We start from the raw sequence: 25830 nt of genomic DNA, 5'->3' as shown, positions 1-25830 counted from the left end.
TGGTAAGGAGGAAATGTCATTAAAAGTAGTATCTAATAACAAAGATACCTTTATGATCTTTACTCACTTTGTCACAGAAGACCTTGATCTGGCAGTAAGCTCTATGAATGGGTTTATTGCTACGATTATTATAACTGTATGTATCAATCTGAATCATCAAAGGAAGTCCTTTCACCCCTTTCTGGGAGGAGAAATCTGTACTCAGGCAATTCACAGTGATGAAAATCTGAAGGTGGGAGAAAGAAAGGAAAAAGTTCACAAGTCACCATAAAAAGGATCTATTAAAAAATGCATAAGCCTTAGACTTGGAATCAAAATACTACACAATCTTCTAAGGACAACTTAAGAATATTTGGATACTCTGAAATAAGAACATGCTGAGCACAGAAAACATGATATAATACATAATTTATAATTTAAATATATAAAAATTGTTTTCACATTAAATCTTGAAACAGACAATCAATACTCTCCTTCAAGTGTATCAGCAAAGTCTTACTTATTTTTCAAACATGCATAAATCAGATGTGTAAAACACTATCTCTGCAACATATTAAAGCTGTCACTTCTAATTATACCACTCTCTCATATCTCTGACCTGGGGTTAAAACAAAAAAACAGAAACAAAACTAGGTAGCATCTTCCCTTGCACACTACTGCATTGAAACAGTGATTTGTTTATATATCTGTTTTTCCTACCTGACTCTTTTCCTACCTGACCTAACTTTGAGATTTGAGACCATTTCTTATGTTTTTGTATTAGTGGTACCTAATGTAGTGTGTGGCAGAGAGCAGGCATTCAATAAATATGTAATGAATCAATTAGTGAGTTTATCCATAGAAAATCCCCTAGAGATTGGTAGTCAAAGGCCCTAAGTTTTATTTTTTACTTTTTTTTTTAAGTTTATTTAATATTTTTAGTAATCTCTACACCCAATGTGGGCTTGAACTGATGATCCTGAGATCAAGAATTGCATGCTCCTCCAACTGAGCCAGCCAGGTGCCCCCAAAAAGCCCTAAGCTTTAGTTCTAGCTCTAACATTTACTAGCTAAGAGACCTCAGATAAGTCACTTATTGGCTCTGGCTTTCAACTTTTTCTTTAAATCATTTAAAAAATCCTTCCCTGAAGGGCAGAATGTAAACTACTAATATACTTCCAGGTTACTGAAAAAGCAAAAGAAGAGCTAGTGAAGGTAAGACATAAAATAGGAGGGAAAATAGGAGGGAGGAAATGTCGTAAACTCACTGGCATTCTCATCTTAAAACAAGGGGCATCAAGAGATACAACAGAAATAACATGAATACAAAAAAAAAATGGAAGCGCCAATAAATTACTAAAGATTATAGCACTGACCAACAGAAGAACTAAAAATAATAATTTGTCATAAAATGTTGGGAGGAATAGAAGGAGCATAAATGACTAAATTTATCCTTATTTTACATAGTGGGTATATCATTTATAGTTGATTTACCCCGGAATAAAGGAATGGGTGCAGCACTATATTTACCTATATTTATGTGGTAAGTATATCAATATTAAGAAGTGGTCTCTGGGAAAAACCAAACATTTTTTTTTCATTTATACCACATTTATTATTTTTGTTTAACATAAAACTTTACATCACTCATTGTTCTTAAACGGTACAGTTATGTATTCTAAAAACCATTTCATTGATGCATTATGTGACCCAAGTTTTATTTGGTCCCACTGAAATCTTCATTCACCTTCAAACCCTTGACCTTGTGTGTCACAGCAATATCAAAAAGAACAGCCCTGCAAAAGCAAAGAGCTACTGGCATGAGCTACATTTTAAAGGCCATTCAAATCTTTGATTTTACTACCAGGACTGATCTAATTCAAGTTCTATTGCCTGTAGGCTTTTGATAATTTATACAAGCAGATATCTCATTTTTAGTGTTATATCTTCTATAAAGATCATTTTGAATTTTATTTTTGAACCTCTTACTTGATAATGAAAAACACCGCAGTAAAGCACCACATCAATAATAGAGCTAAGATGAAAGGTCTTAGTGACATGCTAGTTATGACAACCTTGTGCAATGTGCCACAGACTCTCTTTGCCAGCCACCATCCGAAAACAAGTGTCTAGAGATGATCTAACAATGGATACGTTCATTTCATTCATTCATTCTTTCTATTCATTTGCTTATTCATTCATCCTATAAACATCAACACAAACCCACCGTGGGTCAAACACAACTATACACTGGGGACAGAGAAGAAAGCCAGACCCTTGCCTCATGGAGTGGGCAGTCCAAGAGGAAGACAGATGAGAATCCAGTAATAACCACCACAGGGTGGTCGAGGCTCTCCAGAGAGAGCTGTGTACAGAGGCAGTGAGAACACAGAACACAGCATCAAACCAGGAAGACGTGTGAAACAAAACCCTCGCAGACACCGGGATGAGACGATGGACTCCATAAATGCTTGTGAATTATTTAGGAATGACAGAGAAAAAGAATGACTAAAAATGCAAATGTCAAGTGATTCAGAGGAGCTGAGTGATAAAGACCACTAAGAAAGAGCATGCTATGCCTGTTTCTCCTCCTGAACTTTGAGGGTAAAAGTAGACAGAAAATGCTGTCTGCTGCTCCTGGAGATGCCCTAACTACAGAGAACATTCATGCACAACACCAATATTTTTAAATACCTACTATGTTCCTGAGATTGTGCTAGGTACTAGCTCGGATGCACTAGTTATGGGCCTATAATCACAGAAGTCAGAGGCTGCATGGGGAGAAAAGGCAATATGATGGTGCTCTAAAGATTACAATAACTTCATCAAATGCTGATCTATCTCTAGGTCAAACAAACAAATAAAAGCAACTTTCCTGGGAACATTTGACTTCTTTTATTGTTATTATTATTACTGATAATGGGGTTATCTTGGCCAGAATGTATAAAACACAACTTTATGTCAGCAAATCAGCGATCACTCTGGGGAGCTATGCAGTTGTCCATATTTTTGACCATGTATTTCATAAAGAAATCTTCCTGTAGTGACTGTAATCCATGCAGACTGTTTTTTTCCCCTCCCTCATAACACCTGCATAGCACTAACAGAAGCCAGAAGAGAACAGTGCAGGCTTATTTCCTAAGGTATTAGGATTCACAGTCAGGCCAGTGAGTTAGACATACCTCATGCACAGTGGACCACACTCAGACAGGCAGGATGCAATATTCACTGTGGCCTTTGTCAGCTCTAATCACAACTAAGAGAGCTGGGTTGATGGAACGTATATATTTACAAGGGCCACTTCAGTAGGACAGATCCACCGGCTACATACTACAAGAAATAGACTAAATCCTCTTTGGAGGAACTGAAACAGCCACTCAATAGCAAGGTCTTTAAAGGTCAAATGAACTACAGTACACTAGATTCTACCTGGACACACTTAGATTGGGTTCTTTTAATAGAGGAAGATTCTTAGTAGAAGGTCCAATGGGCTCTCTTTGACTCATGGCATCTTGATTCTATAGAAAGTAAACATGAGAATCTGCCTTCTCTGCTACATTAAGTTGGCAGCTCCCAGAATTATCCTAACAGGCAGGGATTTTATAATAGAGTTGGCACTGTTCTCCTCTTGCCTGGCTGCCTAAACCAATGGCAAAGCACAGTTTCAGTGCCTGATGGTATCAATCATAGTCTCGCTGCGCTGCACTCAAAACCTAAATGGTTGAACTTTAACTGCAGTTGGGCGGTAGAGGGGTTGGGAAGGTATGGAAGAGCATTAACTAAAACCTTGGCTTGAGAACTGATAAGCATTTGTTTCATCTTGCAAACCCAACCATGTCCCAGTTCCATCACAGCAGGCAAACGTGAAAGCCAATTTCTTGGAAGTTTATCTACAAAGCACTGTTTGCAAATGTGTATTACAGAAACTTAGGGAAAAAGTATGCTCCCCCCCCCCCCCCCGGCAAATGTTCATCCAAATTTCAGGCACACTCCTTAACTCCGTAGGAGCCCTGATTATGTAAAGCGCGTATAAATGCCATGAATAATTGGGTCTGTCACCCAATAATTATGAATGTTACATATGTTCATATAATGTTTTCAAAATCTGTTATTAATTTTCCTACAATTCTGACAGTACATAATTTATTCTTTGGAAAATATTCATTAAACCCGGTGTATCTAGGCAGATAATAGATAGTATTTAAATTTTGTCATTGGTTCAAAACTTGATTCAGATAGATTGTTTCTAAGTATACCAAGACCTTTCCAGAAACAGGGGCAGTCTCATGATGATTGACATTTCTTAACAGAATCTTTTTTTTACATATGAATTGCAATTTCCATTTTGTAGTTCCTACATAAGACTAGTGACTTTGTCCAGGTTATAATAATTCTCAGTTGTGCACTATGCATATAGTAAGATTTATTAAAATAAATACAGATCAATGGGCTTTAGAGTTACTACATTAACTGGATTATTAACTCCTAAGACTTTTTCCAAGAGCTTGCCTTTAGAATAAATGGGTCTATCTTTGATTTAAAAAACGATTTGAGATTTACAAAACCCAAATGTCCCTCACTTGATGAAAAACATTTATTTTTTCCTCTTTAAAACAACTGAATTTTGCATTTTCAAGAATCTTCTGATTAAAGATAAAGAAGGCTACTTATTTCCTTATTTTGAGACTCTGAAGAGCTCTTTTCCAAGAAATTGCACATGCATTAACCTCCAAATTACAGCAGCATAGCCTACACCAAGAAATCAGCATTTTCAATCTAAAACACAAACAATATATGAATACATAAGTGTGCTCTTGCCAATTTCCCCACTCTGTTTTCCTCTTGGCTCTTGGAATTATTAAAGACCATATGGATGGTTTTCTTAAATATCAGCATTTTTATTCCATTTTATATGATAGTATTTGGTTGCAAATGCAACACCAAATTGAGACAGAAAGAAAGCCTAAAAGTAGACAATATGAACATGTGAAATCTCAGCCTTGGGAAATCATTCATTGCCTTCATGCATTAATTTATCAAGTATTTATCAAGTATCTTCTGTCTTGTGCCTGGCATTATGCTACACAATGGGACACAAGAATGATGAGATAGACTCCCTACCCTCAGAGAGCTTGCTATTTTGTTGAGGAGCTAAGAAACTCTTAGATTTACTGACACCTCCATTTATATAGCACTTTTAGGGAATGATTTAAAATCTGACAATGTATTTCTTTATTTTCTCCTACAGATACTCTGGGTATACCTGTATATACATACACATTGGGTTAACTCACATAGTCTATCATAGTTCTTCATATTCTTTTTAGCCTTCGACTCTTTCCATTTCGAGAACATACCAAGTCTGTTCCCAGGTGACAGCCTCTGCTAGTTGTTGTGCCCTCTATCTCCAGTGCTGCTCCCACGATTGCCCCCCACACTGCCAACTCCTTCTTCTCATTCAGGTTCCAGTCCAATGTCAACTCTTCAGAAATATCAGCTCTGACCACCCCATCTAGAGTTGTCTTCCTCCTCCTCTTCCCACCTCAGCCCATGACCAGAAGCAAACTCTATCACACTGCTCTTTTCCATTTTCTTCAGAGTACTTAACATTGTTTGGATTTATCTTATTGTTTATCTGTTTAGTGCTTAGTTATCTGTCTGCTCCTTGAGGCTACAAGCTCATAAGAGAAGGCCCTTGTCCGCCTCAAGGTCACTCTATTCCTAGTGCCAATCCCATGATAGATACTCAACAAATATTCGTCCAATGAATTAAGAGAAAATTGCCTTTCTAAATACACATTTCCCTCTTTATCCATGCTCTTGCCTTCAAAAGCCAAACCTTCTAAGAAGCGGGATTGCTTTGAGTAGCTAAAGTCATCAAGATAATACAGCAGAGTTAGCCACTCTAACCAGATTTATCCTCAAAATTTGTTATCTGTTTGTATATCAACACATGTAAATTGAGCACCAACTATATATTCAGTATGAATATATATATGTATATGTATGTACCTGTATATATGCCATGGAGGATGCTATTTATAGATGCTATGGGAAATATAGAGGTGTAGAGTACAGCCCTATCCTCAAGGGCAAGGAGGGACATAACAGTTTTTGCTACTGTGGAATGTATATCATTAGATACTAAACAGACAATCCCAGACTATACATGCTGTAAGACTTGATGAAAAGTTGAGAAATCAGAAAGTCAGCCAGGGAAGATGTGATGTAGAAGTCTTGAGCTGGAAGAGAGATGGATGCTGACTCTGAAAAGAGTGAAGAGACCAGCCTAATGGGAGAGGAGGGTTTGTGTTGAGGAGGTTAAGAAGGAGCCTGAAGGAAGGGGGTTGGTGAGGGAAGAGGCCAACCAAGATGTTTATGTCATTGTGATCAAGTAATGAGGTCAAGTGTGTATTATCGGGGCCGGGACAGACAGAATTCTGGCCATAGTATACAACATCCAAGTTACAAAGAGGACAAGGAAAGTCACGCTGAGCAAAGGCCACCAGGTTAAGAAGTAAGGAGGATCTGCACCCCTCTGAGAGGCCAGACTGACTGATGGAGAGAAAGGCAGAAAGCTAGATTGCTGGGGGAGACAGGACTTGGAGACACAGAGAAGGCATCTCAGCTGGGAAGTTTGATGGAGGAAGGAGGCATGAACAGGAACACGGGTAGCAGGTAGCAGATGGCAAGGCCAAACACAGGTGTTCTTCCAAGATGGAGGAGGTGTTCCCACAATAAGAGAGGATGAATATAAGAGGCAGCAGAAAGGTGGAGTGTGGGACTTGAAGAGCCTAGGAAGCAAGGATTAAATAGGACCGACTCAAGAGTGAAGTTCTGTAAGAAAAAAGACAGAGCTTTCTCTGAAACTGGAAGCCAAATGAGAGGAAAGCACAGGAAATAAATAAACAAACAAAAAACAAACTCAATTGTGTAGCTGGTACAGATCCCAGCAGTGTGGCATTGGACTAATTATTTGACCTTTCTGAGGCTCATGGCTTCATTTTTAAATAGGTACAACAATCCCTACCTTGGTAGTGTGACACTTTAAAATGAGATGATGTTTTAAACTGTAGAGTACTATGAAAATCTAAGGGAGTTCATCCTCATCACCGTGGGGTCCATCTTCAGATAACTGGTCTCCCAATTGCTCCTACTCTCTGACCCTGGGCCCTTCCTCACCCCCAGGGCACAGCCACAAAGCCCCACCCACTTTGCCTCCCCAACTGCTCCTGCAAGGCTGCTGCTTTGTGGCTCACCAGTTTCCCAGTTCAAACCCCCTTCCTCTCTGGATTCTCTCTTAGGGCACTTTGTGATACTATCGCCAAATGATTCAAAGGCAGGTTAAGTTATGATTCACATTAATTTGAGCAAAAAGATATTTAATTGCAGTAAATTGATTTGAAACAGAAAATCTATCTCCACACACTTTTAGAGGGCTGGAGTCGCAGGCTTTGATGGGGAGAGGGCAAGAGAGAAATCTCTCCGACAGAACCTTTATTGCTCTTCAGATTGTAGGATTCCGCCATTCTGCTCCGTCACCTGGACGCAGCTTGTGAAACAGCACCTCAGGATAAGGAAGAATTTGGAGAGAATTTGCATAGAATCTTTGCATAACAGGGGGTTGGACTATTTCATAAATAATGAGTTCCTGGTCAGAGGAAGAATGTAAGCATAGGCTGAAAGATTCACTCACTCAACTTGCTGATCATTTGTTGCTTTTTTGATCCTTTTCGGTTCATGTTTAATGCTTAAAACTTGTACTGAGTTTGTAATACTATGGCACAAAAGAGTTAAACTGTAAAAGCAGCCCCCTACCCTGCATAGCTCCCCAAACAACTCAACAATTTCTTGAGGATTCTTCACAGTTTCTTGTGTATCCTTCTAGAAATATGCTATGCAATACATATCATTATTCTTTTTCATACAAATGGTACCACAGTAAACATACAGTTCTGCATCTTGCTTTACTAAATATATTTTGAAGATAGCTCTTTTCTTTTTTAAAGAACCATGAAATATGGAATAATGATTTCTTTAACATTGGGTTGTTTCCAGTCTTTTCACCTTACAATGGCACAATGCGTGTCTTTCAACATGGATTTTGTACACATGTACATATATAAATTATTGGCAGTATATAGGCCATGTCACTGACTTTTTAGTCTGACTTTTGGTCCTCACTATTTTGCTGAAACTGCTTGCCTCAAGGCCAGCCTTCTCTACAGCAAATTTATTAAGGAGGGGTTCTTGAATTTAGTACGCATCCAGGAGGTCTTCTTAAAATATGGATTGTAGGGCCCTATCACCAGAGTTTCCAATTCAGTAGGTCCGAGGTGAAAGATCCAAGTATTTGCATTTCTAACTCCTTCCCCCGATGAGGTAGATGACGCATGTGGAGGACCATGTTTGAGAAACCACTGCCTATAGCACTGACTTCACTGGCCAGTTCTTCCTTCTCTCTCCACCTCCCCACCTCTTCCTTCTTCTCTACTCTTCCTACTGACCACCCCTTCCTTATCGGGTCCCTCTTCCAACATCCCTAAATGGGGTGAGTCTAAAGTCCCATCCTTAACCCTCTCTTACCCATGGCCCAATTCTCTCCATGGCAACCTCCTCCTTTCTCATAACTTCTATTCTCCTCTCTTTACAAACAACTCTGAAGTTCTCTCCTGAGCTCCACAATTCTCTGCTTTTCTTGTGCTTCCCACTCTGCATCTTTGAGCATCCTGTTCTACCACCTGGCATGCTCTTCTTTCCAACTTCTACATGCTTAAACTACAACTGACCCTTAAGACATAGTTCATAATCCAAATTCTCCCCCATGTCTTCCCTGATCCCACAGAAAGGAGATCTCTAAGTGCTGGAGTATTTAGAAGTGAAGTATAAGTGTGTGTGTCCGTGTATGTATGTGTAAGAGAGAAAAGATAAAGGAAATCTGGCAAAATACCAACAATAAATCAGTCTTAGTGAAGGGTATGTGGCATCAATTGCATTTTTTTTTTTTACTTTTCATTTGTAATTTTTTAAGTAAAAGTTGGGGACATTTTTAAATAAAAAACAGAGTTCTCTCCCTTTCCAGAACTTTCCTGGCACTTTACCTCTGTTTTCATTAGAGTCTTTGTCACTCTTCCCCTCCTATTACATTATTAACAGCTATGTCTTACTTCTCAACCTGGCCAAAACATTCTCTGAGAGCAGACACTCTGCTTGGGTTATCTGTGTCCATGAACGTCCACTGCCTGGACCAGCACACGATATGCAGCAGGCAAGCTGCTTCGAAGGAGTGACTGCCCTTTGTCAGAAATAATGTAGAATATATTACTGCTAGATCCTCCCCATACAAAAAGGCAGTGTTGAAAGAGCATATGTTTTAGATAGTCCAAAGTGGAAGTTCCGCATCTGCTGTGCTTTAGCTGTGCAACTTTAGTTAAGCTAGCTAACCTCTCTGGGCTTCAAATTCTTCATTATTTAAATGAAAAATGATATCCACTTAAAATATGAATATTGCATAATGTATATAAAGCAGTGGGCAGAATGCCTAGTATATAGTAATCACTGAACAAATATTAACTGCGGTGCATGTGGGTGTGGGCACACACATACGCACGCACACATCAGCCTATGAAATCCAAATCTGTAACTGAATTCTCTGAGCACATACCACAGCTCACGCATGGAAGTTAACACAGCCCTAAACAGAATTCAGTCCAGAAACCACGGATACACCACCTCCTCACCAAAGATCAGGCCATCGATATCTTCAGTGAGATGCCTTCCCCTGATTATTCCTTCTGTATATGAATTAAGTCTAGCTTTAAGGTTTTCTTACCATCCATTACCTTATAAAACTGGAACAAAGGCATGGCTTTGTTTAAGTTCAATACCAAAGACTCCAGCAAACGTTTACCTTTCCCTTCTAAAACTTCCTTCACCCGCACCACGCCCCAGCAAACACATAAAAATGCCATTTGCCCTGCTTCACAGTGTGTGTCTTGATCGTTCAAGACCCCTCCCAGGAGCCGCCCCCGAACCTTGCTTTACTTTTAAGACCATGAAAGATGCCTTATAATATTCTCTAATCTTCCATTAGATGACTTGTTTAAAACTGGGTCCTACTTAGACAAAAAATTGGGATGTAACTTTTTCTTAATCAGTAATATCTATCGACCTGATTCCATCCTAGACTGTTTTATAAGCAGAAAGAAAGCTCTCAGACTGCTGGCAGGGGGCTGGGGACATGAACTAGGCCATGAACCCACAGGACATCAGGAGTATAGTCTTCTTTGGCCACTCCTTTGGTTTCTTTTTTCATCCTGCAAATCAATATTTACGTATCTTGTCTTCTCTCTTGGTGTCCAGCACTGGAATTTGGCAGAAAGAGAACACAGTCCATTTAGAAACATGCCCCTGGAAAGCAAGATTTGTCACGACTATCAAGACTGTAATTTTCTAAGTGCTGTGAGGTGGCCCAATAAAAACTGATTAAATATTTTACACCAAATAGAGTTATTGGAAGGGAAAGAGAAGGAAGGAGGAAGAGATACAATAAAATTGGAACCGTTTAATGGCTTCACCATGATTTGGTGAATTTCAAGCCAGTCTTTCAATCAGCATAACCTTATTTTCCACAAAAAGAAACTGAATAATATGCAATGTACAAGATGGTTAGAACACTTACATTTTCTCCAACTTACTACTTTTACATAGGCTGTGATCAAAGCACTGGTGTTTCTACCAGCCTTTTAAGCTACTAAAATTGAGATGATGAGGACAGAAAGGCTGTCTTCCCCACCCATTAGCAGCTAATGGAGCAAAGAGCTAGGCTTCGCCTGCTGACCATTAGACTAGCACTAGACTAGTTGTGGTCACTAGCTAGTGCTAGTGTTAGTGCTTTTCATTTGACAGCATGGGAAGAGAAAGGGCATCACTCTGGAGGGTAATCACTGCTTCTGCAAACAGAGGTGACAGGCAGCAAAGAGGAACCCAGGAGAGACAGAATTTCATGTTATTGAATTATTATAGATTCTTTTAAAAATCAGAGATAGGAGATAGGGTAATAGTGGGTGTATGTGACTGCTTGATTATTTAGTGGTGCTGGTAGTGAGGGAGGAGGAACATTTTTACTGGATTAAGATCATTCCAAAGGCTTGGATTCAGAGGGATTAAAAAAGACTTCATGGGAAGAAGCTTCCTTCATCTAAGTTTATAAACCATAAGAAGAGTGAAGATAGAAATGGGGGTAAAGGGGGAATTGCTACGGTGTTCCCGGTGGAAAGACACAAAAAGGAAACTTGTTCCTCAAAGCACTAAATAGCATCTTAATGCTCAAGTAATTGTCTGTGGTCACATGAGAGAGGCCTTTGTAGCACATCAAGTTGGTTTAATCTCGAAATCACAGTGAAAAGAGAAAACAGCACTGGACAAAAATAAGGGGCCCGGTTTCAAGAATCTCTTTAGAAATCTGGGAGAAAGGGGAGTCTGTCATTAGGGTTTGCGGCACTCCTGCTCTGGGGGGTCATGTCATCGCCTGGAGAAGGGCAGTGCTCCATGCAAGGCATCTGAGCTCACCACTCTTCAATAATTCAATAGGGTCTTGCATGGGAATTCCTCATCTTGGGGATTAGTATGCAACAAATCTACTTTGTAGATACCAATATTTGGCTAAGGGAAAAAAGAAAAATGTAAATGACCTTGTAAACGGGAGTCAGATGAAAGAATGTAGCACTGTGATCTTCCCATTAGAATCACATGGATTGGACCTTAATCCTCTGTCAACCCCCCCGCCCCCCCGCCCCTTCCTGCCATCCGCCTGCTGAGGAAACTGAAGCTCAGGAGGGGAAAGTCACAAAGCCAGCTCTTCCAGGGCCACGACTGGTCCCCAACTGTCTGAACTCCATTTCAGGGCTGTTTCTTCTATATCACCCTATGATCCCCCATCCATTTCCAATTTGTGATGGTGTGGACACTGAGACCCTCAGACACCCAGATATCGCCTGAGTCGTTCCCGGGGATGCAGGGATATCAGTTCATGTTACACAAGCTTGCAAACTGCACAGACCCTGAGGGGAAAAGAATGTCCTGGTGAAGACTATCTCTGCTGCTTGGGTCACTGCGCAGAGGGACACTGTGGCACAACCAGCAAAACCGGTTCTGGGTAGAACGCTGATCCTTATGCCAGAACCATGTTGTAATTGAGGCTGAGAGTTAATCCCCAGACCTCATTTTAACTAACAGTTTTAACACCTTCACTAGCCCAACTTTTTCCTATAGATACAAAATTTTTTTAAAGATTTTTATTTATTTATTTGAGAGACAGCGCGACAGAGATAGTGAGAGAGAGTATAAACAGGGAGGAGAGGGAGAAGCAGGCTGCCCGCTGAGCAGGGATCCCGATGTGGGACTCGATTCCAGGACCCTGGGATCATGACCTGAGCCGAAGGCAGACGCTTAACCGACAGCCACCCAGGTGCTCTTCTATAGATAAATTAAACAATTAGAGTTTCACAACCTTTCCTTTCTTCTATTCATGCTAAAGGAAAGCTAGAAATAAAATGTACGGTGGCAACAAAAGAAAGAAGTAGGAACTATGCTCTAGAAAAAGCCATAAATCTTTATCATCAGGTCTTAATTATACATACATGGTAAGACTACCAAATACCAGACATTTTTTTTTAACAGATGTCCCAAAACTTAAATCTCCAAATAAAAGCTACCCTTTAATATAATAGCTACCATAGGAAAACATATGGTTTTCTCAAATGACGCTGCTGTGACTCAAAGTATATTTCTAGTATTTCTTCTGACCTTGTTATCTTTAAAGCTGGTCTTGTGCAAGAGAAATCTCATTTTTAACCATGGAGTGATGTTATCCAACTTGTTGATATGTATTTATATTTGTACCCAAGTGATTTCTGATGTTTTTCTTTAAACATCTTCAAAGATCAAGATTTACCACCATCACGGGCATTCGAAAGGCCACAGCAACTCTCTCGAACACTGCCAACACAAGTCGACCTCTGGCCTACTGCCAAGGGCCTGGCCCAAGAAATCAGGGAATGCTGGAGCCGCTCCTGGCCCACTCCTCTCTGACATACTGTGTCAACCTCCATTGGGGCACTACTTTCCCCAACTCTGACAACCAGTGAAGATGTAAACTGCATATTCAGTTGTTTGGGGGTGTATGGTTGAGGCATAAAAACTCAGATGCCTTAAGGACCAAGTAAGGAAAGTTCCAGAATGGAAAAGACTAGAAAAAGTATTAAAAAGAACAGCCACTACCTCACAAGAGCCACTCATGGCCAGGCAAACACTTGGGCTCATGGTTGCCAGAATCTTTCATTATCCAAAAGAATCTGGAAGCCTAGATTTAAAAAACCATAATCTCCTGATTATTAAATATGAGCTAAAAATTTTTAAATTGAAATATAAACTTAAATGCATGATACTTACACACACACACACACACACACACACACACACACACATGTAAACATTCTTTGGGCCACACGAAAGCTGTAGGTCGTAACTTTGTGTCCTCTGGCCATGTAAACCAAAATAACATGTGACACTGAATGGAGCCCCAGCCTGGAAGCCCACAGAAGATTTCTCTGTGGACGTTACAAATAGGAACTTGAAGGCAAGTACAACAGCTCCTGAGAAGTCCACGTTATGAAAATCACAACTCTTCTGTGAGAAGGACACTTTTACTTCTTGCTTTGTTCAAACTATTTCCTCAATGACCACACAACTTTGTTTTTTGCAATCTGCTTATTTTAAAAATAGTAACATTTTATGTTATTTTTAAAAGATTTATTCACTTATTTTGAGAGAGAGAGAGAGAGAGAGAGAGAGAGAGAGAATGTGCGTGCAAGCGGGGGGAGGGCCAGACGGAAAGAATCTCAGACTCCCCACCAAGCAGGGCTCAATCTCACAACCCTGAGATTACAGCCTGAGCTGAAATCAAGAGTCAGATGCTTAACCAACTGAGCCACCCAGGCACCCCTAAAATCAATAATATTTTAAAGAAATACCTTAGGGTCTACAGGTTGAACAAGAAAATATTCTTGCCTCCTTAATGAAATGAATTTAACTTTCATGGTTTTTCTTTTTAAAAAATCCTTCCAGTACTTTGAGGGAAATTATTATTTTTTTTTATTACTTATTAAGCCAGACTGCACACAACTGCAACAACCAAGTAACAGTCACTAAAAATATAAATTAAACAAACAAATTTTGCCCCAATAGGCAATATAAAGTATTCTCCACTGCCGTTTGTCAAAGTCTATGTGGGCTTAAACCTGTCAGAACACATGGGCACAACCGCACATACTGAAAGAAGAAAAGTGAGCTCCTACCTATGGGAAATGAGCACTATCATCTGAACTGGGCTAAAAGAAAGGTCAATTCAATCCCACTTTGACTACCTTGCTGGTTCACCACAGAGCCTCCATCATTTAAGCTGTCCCTTCTGGTTAGGCATTTTCTTTATAAGGCCCCCACTGACACATTCACTCCCTAGCACTCATTGTCACAGACTGCCTGATGATGAAAACTGGGGATATGACGGCAGCTCACATTTATAGCTTGCTTTACAGTGACAAGGCACTTTCGATGCTAGGATCCCACCGTCTTCCTGAGCCCTGTGCTCCCCACATGGTGGGCCTGCCTCTCACCCCTCACATTGCTGGAGGGTTACTGGATCCCCTGCCCTCTCTCCCTGAGCACCACATCTTCACCCATCATAACCCCAGCACAACTCATGGTGCAGCAGAGACAACCAGAACAGTGTTGAGTTTGTTATGTGGGAGGGAACTGAAGCCCAGGGAGGTCAGATGGCTCACTAAGGACCCCAACCCCCGCCCCATGGTGCCATTGCACAGGCAGCCTTTCATTATCTTCCCCGGTCATCTAGCCTCTGAGAGAGTGGGGCATGAAGAGAGATCACAAGGTTTGCACGAGGAGCTTTAAATGGAGGCGGAGTGGATAGCAGAGACAAACTTCTCCTACAGTTCTGTGTGGGACCTGACCTCCCACCCATTGCAAGGCCTACTTCCTTCCTTTGGAGTCACTGAGCCACTGGAACATCCTCCAGGCTGTTCTGGCACTCTGTTGCTGCTTACCCATTTGGGTCACCTTTCTTGGGCCTAAAGCCAATTTCACTTACATTGTTTCATACCTGAGTGAAACAAGACACTGAGCAATTCTTCTTCTTCTATAACTCATGCCCACAAACTCCCATCCAGTTTCCTTTCTCACCCAGCCTTCCCCCTGCTCGCAGACAATGAAGCATTGAAGGGAACTGTTTACATTGACCTTTTCATTAGTTAGAAGACAGAGTCTTCTAACACCCTCCTAAATGGTACATAACTGAGACAGAAAATAAGCTTGGGTTTCATCTGGAACCTTTTTTAAGTGAAAAATAAAGATCAAAGGTCAGAAGGTAAAGAACACAGAAAAGTGAGCATAAGCAGAAAGTCTGTAGTTTTCATAAAATCAAAGAGACTCATGTCTAGAAAGCAAATCCGACTATCAGCAAGTCTTACTTTTTTACCCAAATTATTGTAGTGGTGGACGTCTATCCTCAGGGCACAACTAGCCAGAGATTTTACCACTGCCCTTTCTAACCACAGAAAAATTGGAAAAGCTAAAGCAGTCAGCACGAAAGACTTGGCTCAAGGTCACGGTGGTGGCTATACTGCAGGGAGTGAAGGTCAGAGACCTGCAGCCCAGCCTTCTGTACCTCTCCCTCAACCAGCGTATGCCTGGAGGGACCCATGTGGTCAGAGGCCTGCCCAGTCACTTACCTATGGGACTTTAGCTCTGAACACTTTCCTGCCTCTGTAGAAGGCAGCAGTCAGGGCTGTTTGGGGGAACCTGCAGTGTAGGTAAAAAAGGTTCTGTCCCAGCCTTGCCAGTTTCACCTGCTAAAATAAAGCATGGGGAGCTGGAGGATTTGGGAGGAACACGTAGGTTGGCCCGTCCTGCAGGAGGCCACAGCGAGATACACACACTCTCTTTTCTCCTTTACCCCCCGAAGGGCAATTTAACTGCACATAACTAAATGCACGTAACTTCTAGAGAAAGATAACAGGTTCAGTTCCTTTTTTTCTGGCTCGAGTTAACAGGTCTTCCCCTACTTACAGAGGCTTTTGTGAAAGAATCATCTGCAGAGAATGGTGGCATTATTCAAAAGGCCTGAGGAATGAATCAATACTATTTTTCCACTCACCTTTGCCTCTTCGTTCACATCCCAGGTGAAGGAAACAGCATTATATGCAATCTCCTCGATGTTTCCAATCGTATTAAAGCTCTCCTTGTAATCAGCTGTAACATTAAAAAAAAAAAAAGGTTTTAAGAAAGTAAGGGTTACTCGGTGACATGTACTGAACTGTCATTTTCCAATGGGGAGAGTTTAAACTTTGCCTACTCTTCCAGCTGACTGTCAGCAACAGTTACGGATTTGTGCTTGCTGATATTCTTTTACTAATATTTACTCTAGAAGAATGTTCCTCTATTAGAAAAGTAAATCTAGGTGAAGCAATGTTCCTAAGAGATTTGTCTGCTGGTTTCATTTTTTTTACAAGGTTTATAAAGTTATTAATTTTTTCCCCTCCTGAATCCTTTGCCACCTACCCACTCCCTCACCTACTCACTTTCCCGTGGCTTAATTTTGCTGGAAGTGCCAGAGTATTCCACAGGGATTGTTCTGTAGAACAGGTATCAGCCAGACAGCGTCAGCAGGACTTCAGGGAAGAAATTCCAGGAGGGTCAAGCAAACCGTTTTTACTTCTTTTTGGATTTAGGCACAGAGAGTGGAGTTCATCATACTCAGCTCACTATCACCACTTGTCCACTCAAGGCCCTCTCTTACTTCATTGTCTATGTAATATTTATGTATTCATTTGTACCCCACTATCCTCTACCATAAACACAACAGCTATCGATGTGTTTGCTATATATTCTTAGGAAATAAGTTGGGTTGATTTGCCTGTGTGCATAGCTTTTATTTTCAGAAACTGTGCTGTGCAATGGCTAGAACGACCAGATTTAGCAATTATTTGGGATATACTTACCCTGAAAAAGTACCTGTTGTCAGTAATTCAAATTTAACTGGGCACCCTGTATTTTATCTGGCAACCCTGTCTATGAACCTCCTCAGATCTAATCACATTGCTGGTTGCATGCTTATTTCTAACATCAGCGGCAAAGAATTCCGTGGTAACCATCGGCCACTATTTACTTATGCCCTCTCTCCAGATACAGACCCTTCGGTGGTCTCCAGCTTTCTGGTACACAGACTACATTCCCTTACTTATTACGGTCTCCACTGTCACTGCCTTACCTGGCATTAAAGTCTGGACATGATATTCCTAGTTTTAATCCTCACCTAAGGTCCCACAATGGGGGCCAGAGGAAGATTCAATACTAATGATACTTGGAGGTCTTTTTGTTTATAAAATCTTTCTGAATATTTTTCTTGCTGAGCTAGGACAGGAGAAGGTATTATGCCCGACTTCCAGGATGTATAAAGTGGTCCGTTGTCTACAAAAGTGTTTTAGCTTATGCTTACCATCTGGATCTCCCCCGCCCCCCACTTTTGGCCCACCTTAATTCTGTACTGCATAAACATCAGCCACGTCCTGCCTGGCTGGCATCATGGTACACAGCCCATCTGCTTTCCTTTGAGGTCTGGTTCATTCATAGTGTGGTCACATAATCACAAATGTTTTTTCTCTCAAAGCTCCCATCATTACTTTTCTAAAATGAAACTCAGATGATGTGCTTTTTATAATTTTTTTTTTTAGACTAAAAGTTACAATATGACCTATCATGTCCTTCACAATCAGGCCTGGACACGTCTCTGTGTCCTTCACACTCCAGCCCCACAATGGGGGCCAGAGGAAGATTCAATGCTAATGATACTTGTAGGTCTTTTTGTTTATAAAATCTTTCTGAATATTTTTCTTGCTGAGCTAGGACAGGAGTAGGTATCATGCCCAACTTTCAGGATGTATAAAGTGGTCGTTGTCTACAAAATCTGACATAGTTCTGGCCAAATGGTCATTTCCTGTGTCCTTCTAAGCTGCTGTGCCACTACTGGGCTGGTAGCTTCTTTGAGGCTTAAACAAGCTATGTTAATGCTGGGCCATTCTGAAGTCTGCTTTCCTAAAGTTCACAGATCTGATCATTTTTATCCATTTCCTCCTCATTTATTATAAAATCTAAGTTCATGGGATCCTTTATCAAGATTTTAACTACTTTCTTTTAGTAATACAACTCATTGTGTTTGTATGAATTAGGTTGAGAGAAGCAGCACTCCTATCTGCTTTTTCTATCCATGATATAAATAATAAAACAAAGTCCACAATATTAACAGATCCATATTAACCCATAATAAAATGAAGTCAGTTTGATTTGGTTTTCTCCTTATTACCAGGACCTGGATTGATGGCTAATCCCAGAAACACCCACTTAATGTGCTCTCCAGAATTGCCCTCCAGACCCATTCTCTAGAATGAGTTGTGCCAAAAGAGACTTCCATCAGAATTCTATTTCCCCTTTTTCTCACCAAATTTCTACCTTTTTTTTTTTTTTTTTTTTTTTGCCAATCCAAAGGATACAAAGTGGTATCCTATTGATGTAATATTCACATTTCTTCTTTCACTTGTGAGTTCAAGCATCTTTTCACATCCAGGATACCTAATCCGGTGTCTGTTTATATAAACTGCCTGTTCATGGCCTCTGTCGACGTTTCTACTGGTTACCCAGGGAAACTTTAAAGCAAAATTATGTATCTTTACATTTTAAATAAAGCATACACACTATATCACAAAAGCCTGTGTGTTCACCATAGACAATCTACTCATCCACAACCACCCACTAAAAATACATCCATGCACAGACTTCATGTCTTTCCTACCTGTCTCTATCCTCCTTTCTCCAAAATATGTAAATATTTTTACACAATATTGGAACAATTATTTTCAATTTGCTTTTTTTCTCCCCTTAATACTCCTTCAGCATCTTTCCAAGTCAATAAGTAAACTTGTGGAAAATACTTATAGTTGCCAAATACGACGATACTGAATTTTAAAAAGTGCCATAACTTTATTTTGCTCTTGTTGGTCACTTAAATGATGTCTAATACTTTGCTACTTAAACAGTACTTCATTTAATTATCTTTATGGCTAAATATTCACACATACTTCCTTATTTCATTAAGATATACTCTCAGAAGTGAAATTAATAGGTCAAGGCCAAACGTATTTTTAAGGCTCTTAATTCATTTTGTCAAAGTGCTCCTGGAAAGGTTGAAACAATACATAGTCACAGTAACAGTGTATGAGTTCCTGTTTCCCCAAACGGTTTCTTTCCAAAATGATATGCAACACGTGGTACCTCATTATTTTAATCTGCAATTCCCTAATTGCAAAAGAGGTAGAACAGGCTTTCCTTTACTGTCTGGCTCTTTGTGTTTGTTATATTCTTTCTCTTCATTTTTAAAACTTATTCATTTATCACAACAGCTTCTTATTCTATCCTTTGCTCATTTTTCTCTTAGGGTATTCAAATTTTCTTATTGATTTTAAAGTAAATATCTAAAGCTAAGAGATAAAATAGAAAGCAAAGGAAAATAATCTCACACCCTAGAAAATTTAGAATAAGGCTTTCTGGCTTTATTTAGGATGATTTAAATGCAAACCTGTGCTTTCAGCAGGCCAGCCAATCTCTTAAAATTCTGAAGTGAGAAGTAGACTGTGGAATTTAAAGGAAGTGAGTTCCCTAATTCTTCATACCTATTTGTTTTAAAAGATAGTCTTGTAATCTTGTTTGAAGTTTTTAATAAGCATTTTAACAGCTTTTTAGTAACTTTTTAATAAGCAATTGTTAAACAGCTTTAGGTCAATTGTAAATTTAAAAAACAAACGTCATATTTAGAAATAAAGACAAACCAAAACGGTTTGTAAATGCAAATACAATGCTTTCTGGGTCCCCTCATCTGGCACAGGGCCTCTGTCAATTTCTATCATATTCACTTCATCAGCAAATGTATTGAACAAATATGTACTGTGTGTCTGGTATGTGCCAGGCAGTGTCCTCACACTGGGGAAAGACCAGGAAACTAGACTAGGTTCCTGATCATGTGGCTTTTATAGTCCAGTAGGAGAAAATAAATAAGGAGATAAATAACACAATTAAGTTTAATAAGCTTTTTTATGCCAATAACAAAAAAACAAAGAGATTGGCATGGCTACTTTTTACTAGGTGGTTATATTACCTTGTTTATTTCCTTTATACCATGAGCCAATATTTTATTTGTTTACTTATCGCCAGTATTTCCCATTAGCTATTTGCTTTTTTTTTTTAATATTCTATTTATTTATTTGACAGAGAGAGAGATAGCGAGAGCAGGAACACAAACAGGGGGAGTGGGAGAGGGAGAAGCAGGCTCCCCGCCAAGCAGGGAGCCCGACGTAGGGCTGGATCCCAAGACCCTGGGATCTCAACCTGAGCTGAAGGCAGACACTTAACTGACTGAGCCACCCAGGTGCCCACGCCTTTTTCCTTAGCCTTATGCGATACAAGAAATGTCTGCTCATCTTTAGTCTCTAAGCTATCCCTATAGATGGTAAACAGCTCTGCTATTATTTATAACTATGAAAGTTTTCTAAGACTAAACAGCTTACGCACACTGATGTTGTTCTGTCCACATGCTTTTGTCCAATGAATAATATGCTAATAGATTTATCTCCCATTTCTAAAAACTGTGTTAATGTTTGCTTAAAGGCTTATGAGTCATGGTATAGAAACAGAAACTCAGCAGTCTGGTGTTAAGCCTTCCTTAACTTATTTCCTCAAGAAGTTTTTCAAACCCAAATTTTGTTCATGTTGATAGCTGCTCAACTAGTAAAAGGAATTGTGATGAGCTGGTGTAATAAGCTTCGTTTCCTAGGGCTGCCATAACAAACTACTACAAACTTGGTAGTTTAAAACAAGGGAAATTTATTCTCTCACAGTTCTGGAGGCCATACGTTCCAAATCAAGGTGTTGGCAGAGCTGGTTCCTTCTGGAGGCTCTGCAGGTTGATAGACTCCATGCCTCCCTCCTAGCTTCTGGTGGTTGCTGGCAATCCTTAGTGTCCCTTGACCTATAGACCCATCCCTTTGATCTCTGCCTCTGTCTTCACATGGTCTTCTCTTCTGTGTCTCTGTGTCTGTTCCCCTCTTCTCTTCTAAGGATTTGTCATTGGATTTAGGGTTCACCCAAATCCAGGATGATTTCATCTTGAGAACCTTAACTTAATTACATCTGTAAAAACCTCTTTCCCAAATAAGGTCCTATTTGTAGGTTCTGGGAGTTGGGACATGGACAGATCATTTTTGAAGGTCACCGTTCAACCTCCTGAACCTGGGATTCCCTTCTATGACTACAAGTCAGGTGATTTGAGTGTACGGCTTTATTCTTGCACCAGAGCCATCACAGCTGAAAAGTAATCACCCCATTCAAAAAAAAATCATAAAGCACTTAATTATGAGCATATTACATTTTGAATGGACTTTTTTCCCCCTAAAAGATGACAAGGCAACATAAAAACTACATGTTTTGTACCCTGGTTTGTAAATATCTATAGAATACTACCATCTACTTAGTGAGAATGAGGATAAAAATAGGAAAATGGCTTAGATGTTTCCAAAAACCAGCATGATACGATGGAACAAAATTATAATTGGCTGAAACAGGTTTCTAAAAAAATGTATGCCAATTTAATCCAAGTTTTAAAGGTAGTTCTTATTAATCCTAATAATTCATACACAAAAGAACAACCCCAAGTTGAAGCATCTAACTTGAAGCATCAAAAAGAACAAAACCATGAAAGAAGAAATGGGAGTCTATCTAATGAAATAAGAACGAAGTTTATTTCATTGTTAATGTCATATGGCTGGTGACAATAATTCATACACAAAAGAACAACCCTAACTTGAAGCATACAACTAACTTGAAGCATCAAAAAGAATGAAACCATGAAAGAAGAAATGGGAGTCTATCTAATGAAATAAGAATGAAGTTTACTTCATTGTTAATGTCATATGGCTGGTGACAATCAAACTTTTCAGGGTCCTCTCTTAAGGTATGTGTGTCCTTGGAATGTCAGAGTGAAGTGTATGGAAATGCAAAGCTGTATACATTCCCTAAGGCCTGTTAGGACACTTTCCCCCCAAAATGTACAGTGAATATTTCTGGATTCCCAAAGCTTATAGGCTTGTATGGATGTTCTATAACAGTGCTTCTTAAATGCTGGGGTGCATCAGAAATCACCTGGAGGGCTTTGGTAAAATGGATGTCTGGGCTCACTCCCAGAGATTATGACTCAGTAGGTCTGGGATGTGGCAAAGAATGTGCCATTCTAACAAGCTCCCAGATAGGACTGATGCTGCTGCTCTGGGGTCTACATTTTGGGTAGCACTGTCCTGTCCTCTGGGTGTACCACATTCAGTCCATATATAATCTCAGAGAAAGTGACATCTGTCATTGAGGTCCTCTATCAATTATCAATGAAATCCATGTGACAGATGTTCTTTTTCCTCAAAGATTTCCCCTCAGTGGACAATAACCACACATATAGGAGAATCAGGTAGCTACCTACATGGTGAGTCCTGAGTACCACCTGCTCCAAGATGTCTGCCTGCTCTCATGCCTGGAATCCCATCCTAAAACATCCATTCCTTTGGGTAAGGATATTGTCATCTCCTGACATTAAAATGCAAATGCTCTTGGGATAATAATAAGTGTCACAAACCAAGAGCTTACTAAGTGCCAAGCCTGTGCCAAGTCTTTCACCAACATTACCTCATCTCTGTGAGGTAGGTGTTAGCATCCTCGTCCTACAGGGAAGTTAAGTGTCTTATAGAAAATCACATGGCTGGTAACTGGCCAACCTATGACTTGAATCTGGGTCTGTCTGATGCTAAAGGTCATACTATTAATCATTGCCTATATTTACCTTGCAAATTAAATAATAAATTGTCACCAAATATGAATACCTTGTAGAGAAAAATCACAGCACATCCTGCATGGCAACTAGCTGGGAGAGAAGCACCTGGGAAAGTTCCATGAGGCAGAGACTGCACATTTGAGGACCATTCCTTGACAAAGCAGGGCAGGGTTGGGTGCTGCAGTGGAAAGGAAGCAAAGAAAGCATCTCCATATCCTGAAGGCACCATGAAGATTGAAAGAAAAGTTCAGAAGTTAGCCCTTCTGAGAAAACAAGAGGTTTGAGGAAGAAAGATGACGAATTACAGCATCTCAGTGAAGGGCCGCTGAGCATGGGTGAATGAGCAATGCTTTTCACATATGTTTCTGGCAAGTTATGTTCAGCAGAGAAATTATGGGATTCAATCCTATTTTAATTGTTATGGAAAGCATGATGGTGAATCCTTTTGCTGTCTTATTCTTTTATTTTTTGTATATAATCAGTGGTCTGTTAATAGGTTTTTAGACTCAAACTTTTGTAGGTTGAGTCTTCTTCAAACCGTGTGTGTGTGATTCTGGAATGCCGTCAAAGGAACTCTTAATTCCTTTACCTTAATTAAGCTTCACGTGCTTGGGAAATTATAACTATCCCTTTTAATTATTTTTTGTATATATTGTTGGAGATTAAAAGGAATGGTATAATTAATATAAAAACTGTTGTTCTTCCGAAAGGTATGGATTCTGTCTGGACTAGTGAAATAATGAGCCTGGAATGCTGAAAATGGCTCAGGGCACGATTACCAATTCAGTGAGCTACACCGCAGCCTAAGAAGATGTTGTTTTGTTTTTAAAAAGCCAAAGATTTGAGGTAGTTTATATCTGGGGTTGGGACATACACGGGGTCAATCTATATGGCGGTGCCCAAAGCATATGAAGAAAGGATAGTGGGGGTAGAGACACACCAACCAGAATTTAATTTCTGTCCTCCTCTCAACAAGCCCTGTGACCTTGAGTGAGTTACAGAAGCTCTCTGAACCTGTTATTTCCTCATCTACAAAAGAGAGACAATATATGGAGCCCCTGGGTGGTGCAGTCGGTTAAGCGTCTGACTCTTGGTTTCAGCTTGGGTCCTTGGTTTCAGCTCGGTCCGTGATCTCGGGATCATGGGATAGAGCCCCACTTCAGTCTCCAAGCTTAACGAGGAGTCTGCTGGGGTTTCTCTCTCCTTTTCTTCCGCCCCTCCCCATGCTCGCACTCTCTCACTAAAATAAATACATCTTTAAAAAAAAAAGAAGAAGAGAGAGAGAGAGAGAGACAATATCTAAGAACAAACCTGCTAATCCTTTAGTGGGCGAGGGGAACAACACTGGTCCCTACTCCCCCATCCCACCTGTTCTCAAACATCTGCTTCCCTCGGTCTTCAAAGACCAAATAGAACCAGCTCAAATCCAGGAAACACTCGAGGGTCATTCTAGAAGTATTCGCTCTGACTTAAAATAGGTAGAATAAATAAACCCTAGTCTAAGTAGGTTTTGAGATTTTTTTTGTTTTTCCGAAATCAAAGAAGCAGCTTCTTAAAGCCTGGATGACTCATAAGAACTCTGATGAGTCCATTGTATTCTTTATCATGCTCTTCCCTAGTCAGAGGTAACCTGGGTTTCCTTAAGTGTGTTGACACTTGAGCTGATTTTAGAGGCTCTGAATGTATTTCCATCATTTGGTCCTGGCCCCTGAGCAAATAATAGGATCAGCCACCAGTTTTTGAGAGTCAAGTGTGTGCTAAATAGGCATACTTCACAAACATCACCTCACACAATTCTGATCAGTAGCTTTTTATGTTATCCTTACTCTGTAGAATAGGAAACAGGCAAACATGTTAAGCACCTCCCCTCCCTGATAATCACTTAGTTTTTAAGCGGCCAAGCCGGGATTAGAACCCAAGAAGTTCTGTCTACATACAAAGCCAGAGCCCTTTGATTTCTGTGACATACGACCTTTCAAATGAGCACCTTTCCACACATAATCTAAAACAATAATGGCTGAAATTATGAAAACATCCTCTGTGACTCATAGAATGTGACCAGTATCAAGTGACTTCAATATTAAAATGAATTAAAATATTACTCCTGTTTACTTTTCATGGTTGATTATATTACCTTCACAGACATCATTTAAGAAGGAATCTTTCTTGGAATTCTCCTTTTGAGCGAAACCTAGTATTTTGTTTGATTCACCCTTTTGTTTCTAGCAAAGAAATTTATAAACCAATGTTCTAGCTTTCAATTGTAGTGACAATAAACTTACAGTAAAGAAAGCACTGAGCCTATTACTGTGTTCCATCTATGCTAGTATTTTTTATTCTATCTGATTCATTTTTTTACAAATGCTGGTCTTGATCTATAAACTTGATTTCAAACTGAGAGTAAGTCAGATCCTATGTGTAGACACACAAACACATATGCTTACGTAGGACCTATATATGCGCTATGGCTTCTGGATCCAAATTTAAATAAGCTTGGATGGGCTTAAAATTAAGCTCTTCTCATTAGGCTATGTTATTCAGTGAGATTTAACTTCAGTCTATTTTTAACACAAACTATTTTGTCTCTTGAAAAATAGTGCCTAGTACTTTCTGACAGTTTGCTGAATGAATGAAGGCATGGATAAGTGCTTTGGTAAATCATTTATTCTTGTACACTGCATGAACTACTCAGGTTTAATTTTAGTTGTTCATTCTGCATCTTCTTACTTGATATATGTAGGTGTGGGGACAAGAAGTTATAGGCACACAGGATTACAAGTTACTGCCCACAGTGGCCAATCCACCATAATCATCTCAGACCTACAAATGGGTCTCCTCCCTCCAGGACAACAGTC

General features: G+C 39.9%; 1 protein-coding gene across 3 annotated transcripts in view; it reads right to left on the bottom strand.

Moving 5' to 3' along the window:
• The window catches only part of GRHL2 (grainyhead like transcription factor 2), a 155065-nt gene that overhangs the window by 43021 nt on the left and 86214 nt on the right, over nucleotides 1-25830 (bottom strand). For all 3 annotated transcript variants that reach the window (XM_025871495.2, XM_073893053.1, XM_073893054.1), the window contains 2 exons: nucleotides 16211-16305; nucleotides 68-226 (listed from right to left, as the gene is read on the bottom strand). In XM_025871495.2, coding sequence (XP_025727280.1) covers nucleotides 68-226; nucleotides 16211-16305 — 254 coding nt within the window. The remainder of the gene's footprint in view (nucleotides 1-67; nucleotides 227-16210; nucleotides 16306-25830) is intronic.

Source organism: Callorhinus ursinus, unplaced genomic scaffold (genome assembly GCF_003265705.2).
Source record: "Callorhinus ursinus isolate GAN/ISIS: 27379988/994484 unplaced genomic scaffold, GSC_fseal_2.0 scaffold5, whole genome shotgun sequence".
In the NCBI taxonomy this organism is placed as follows: Eukaryota; Metazoa; Chordata; class Mammalia; order Carnivora; family Otariidae; genus Callorhinus; species Callorhinus ursinus.
The sequence above is the reverse complement of the archived record's forward strand: the minus strand, read 5'-3'. Positions and strand labels throughout refer to the sequence as shown.